General features: G+C 53.7%; 1 protein-coding gene across 1 annotated transcript; it reads left to right on the top strand.

The window, feature by feature from the left end:
• Positions 1-413: 413 nt before the first annotated feature.
• On the top strand, positions 414-2,682 carry RAP2B (RAP2B, member of RAS oncogene family). The gene has a single exon (XM_083740121.1). The coding sequence runs from the start codon at positions 1,232-1,234 to the stop codon at positions 1,781-1,783; it is 552 nt and encodes a 183-aa protein (XP_083596247.1). The 5' UTR covers positions 414-1,231; the 3' UTR covers positions 1,784-2,682.
• The last annotated feature ends 709 nt before the right edge of the window (positions 2,683-3,391 follow it).

Genomic DNA, 3,391 nt, shown 5'->3' on the forward strand with positions numbered 1-3,391 from the left:
GTTGCAGAATGTGAGCACTACCTAGGAATAAGGACCACTGAACTCTACCGGGCTCAGGCAGGAATAGGGACTGCCCTGCCGACAACTTGCTCAAACCTGCTCCTTGGAGTCAGCTAAGCCTACTTCCTGTAGCCCTCAAGGGCTTCTCTCGGGGTGCACCGAGGCTTCCGCTTCCCATTGACCCGGCTTGCTTTTTCTCCCCACCCCTCCACCCCCGCTTCTTTCTCTTCCCCGCCCCCAGCGCCGCCCACGCCGCTCATCCCCGTTTCCCACACTATCCGCCCAAACTTCTCGCGTTCGAGGGAAGCGCGGAGGAGGAGGAGGAGGAGGAGAACAAGGAGGCGCGCGCGGGGGAGGAGGCGGGGCGCGCCAGAAAGAAAGAAACAGCTGCTGCCGGGCCAATCCCCTTCCTCCAGAGCCCCATCCACGAGGCAGCCCGCCGCCTGGGCCAATGAGCCTGGGCCGCTCGGCGAGCAGCGGGCCTGCAGCCAATCCGGAGCGGAGGAAGCGGAGCGAACGGGGCGTGCGCGCGTGATGTGCCGTCCGCTTTGCCTCTCCTCCTCCTCCTCTCAGGTGGTTGGAAGGGGAGCGCCCCGGCGCCCAATGGGGTCGGCAGCCGAGGGAAGCGAGTGATTCACCGGAGGGCGTCGCGGGGCCGGCCGCTAGCAAAAGAAGGAAGAAGAAGGAGGAGGGATGGACCTGGCCAGCGGCGCCCCGAAGCAGCGCGCGGCGCGCGCCTCCTCGCCCAGCAGCTCTCCCCGCGGCCGGGACGCCACTGGAACCAGCGCGCACCGCCTCCGCGCCGCCCCGAGCAGCAGAAGCAGCCGCCGCTTCCCTTCTTCTTCCTCCGCCTCCTCGTCGTCGTGCTTCTGAGGCGCAGCTCTTGCCTTGCGAAAGCGGCTCGGAGCTCCCGCCGCCGCCGCCGCTCCTTCCCCTTCTGCCGGGGCGCGGGGGAAGGCGGGCGCCTTTGCCCCTTTCACCCGGCCGCCGCCGCCGCTGCGCCCCTCCAGTGCCTTCCCGCGAAGAGAGGAAAGGGCGCCTCCGTTTCCGTCGAGCCTGCCTGCCTGCCTCTCCCCTCCGTGCTTTCTTTCTTTCTCTTTCTTTCTGTCTCTCGGAGGGTGGGAGGGGAGCCGGAGAGCGCAGCAGCAGCAGCAGCAGGCGAGGGAAGGCGGCCGGCCGAGGCGCGCAGCCCGGCGCTGCTGCCGCCGCCGCCGCCGGCGCCCGAAGAGCCATGCGAGAATACAAAGTGGTCGTGCTGGGCTCGGGCGGGGTGGGCAAGTCGGCGCTCACCGTGCAGTTCGTGACGGGCTCGTTCATCGAGAAGTACGACCCCACCATCGAGGACTTCTACCGCAAGGAGATCGAGGTGGACTCTTCGCCCTCGGTGCTGGAGATCCTGGACACGGCCGGCACCGAGCAGTTCGCCTCCATGCGGGACCTGTACATCAAGAACGGGCAAGGCTTCATCTTGGTCTACAGCCTCGTCAACCAGCAGAGCTTCCAGGACATCAAGCCCATGAGGGACCAGATCATCCGGGTCAAGAGGTACGAGAAGGTGCCCATGATCCTGGTGGGCAACAAAGTGGACCTGGAGGGCGAGAGGGAGGTCTCGTTCGGGGAAGGCAAAGCCCTGGCCGAAGACTGGAGCTGCCCCTTCATGGAAACTTCAGCCAAAAACAAAGCCTCGGTGGACGAACTCTTTGCAGAGATCGTCCGGCAGATGAACTACGCTTCCCAACCCAACGGGGACGATCAATGCTGCTCTTCCTGCGTGATCCTCTGAAAGGAGGAGAGGACATCACGACTGTATTGCTTTCTATTGTTTTTTTTTGTTTTTTTCCTTTTTCCCCTTGAATTAAAAGGTTTACAACATCATCACACACACACACGCACAGCGGCTGTGGCAGCAATGTTGTCCTCCTGTGAAATTCCAGCTTTTGAAACAATTTTGCATTGCACCCGGATTCCTTCCAGGTTACGGCTTCTTATGCTATTGCTGCTGCTGGTGGTTATCAGTGTCATGGGTATGCATTGTCTCTCGTTAACATCTGGTGCAAAAAATATACCCCACCCACTCCCCCTTACACACACACACACACACACACATCCCCTTGGAAGTGTGGCGCTTCCAACATGTATATGCCATCCATATGATTGTTGCTTATTTCTTGTAAGTACCTCCTTGCAGAGAGGGCTGTATTGGCAACCAAGAACCAGTGGGGGAGTTTTTTTGTGTGTGTGCAGAGAGAAGTGGGGGAATTAGCCATTGCTTTTAACAAGAGATGAAGGGGAGCAGCAGCGAAGGAATGATTGTGTTCCTGGAGGGGAGAAGAGAAGGGAAAGACCCCTCCACTTGCCAGTCCGAACTCCGCCAGTGACTAGGAAACTTTTGGCTCTTGCGGATTTCTATGCAAAGTTGGAATATTTGTTAACAAGCCTATCCCATCTGGAGAAGTATTGCACGTGTACTGCTTGGGACTTTTAATAACACTGATGCCAATACGGTGTGCGAGGTGCCAGAGAAGTGTCTGCTGATTTAATTGTGAAATCTTCTATTTTTGTTTACCTGCTGTATCGAAAGGGAGGGAATGGAGAGCATTCATTTATTTGTCTTTTTGGTTGTTGTTTTTTTAAAAAAAGAAAATCGGCTGTGAAAACATTACAGATCTGCACAATTTTTAAGTTGTGTGTTTTGTGGGGTTTGGTTTGGGAAGGAGGGCGGGTGGGTGGGAGGGCTAGGAGATGGTTTAATTTAATTCGAGGGGGTGGGGGTTGGCAATAACCAATTTTGACAACTAGCTCTCTAAAGTACAAATACTTCCTAGAATGTGATGCAGGGCCAACAGCAGCCCTGTGTCTGTAGAGTGCCTTCAAAACAGCTGTTGCAGCCAGTGCCAACCTGTGGAGGTTCCAAGAATCCCATTATCTACTACTAAAAAAACCCCCTACTTAACCATTTCCTTTCTGTAATCATACAGAGCAAGCCAGAACAAAAGGGCCTATTATTAACAGAATTAATTTCTTCTTATTTTCCATTTGAGCCTTTTTTCAAGTTTAGTTTCCATTGCGTTCAGGGGTGTTTTTTTTAATTAAAAAAATTCAAGTTCACAGGTATTAGCAATTTTTTAAAAAATTTTTATTTTGTGTGTGTGTTCTCCTTGTAAAAGATATACCTTCAACCAGCAATGAAAAGAATTGTAATGTGATGTACCTGGAAAACAGAATCTCGATAACTGTAATTTTAAATCCTGGACAGACATTTAATAGATGTTTTATTCATTTAAGAAAAATCTTTTAATACAGTTGCCATTTTTTTACAAAAAGAAAAGTTTTGTGGGTTTTTATGTATTGTGATTAAATGTGCAATCCTAGTAGATTGCAAATGGTCAGA

The sequence above is a fragment of the Podarcis gaigeae genome (assembly GCF_964106915.1).
Source record: "Podarcis gaigeae genome assembly, chromosome: 5".
NCBI lineage: Eukaryota > Metazoa > Chordata > Lepidosauria > Squamata > Lacertidae > Podarcis > Podarcis gaigeae.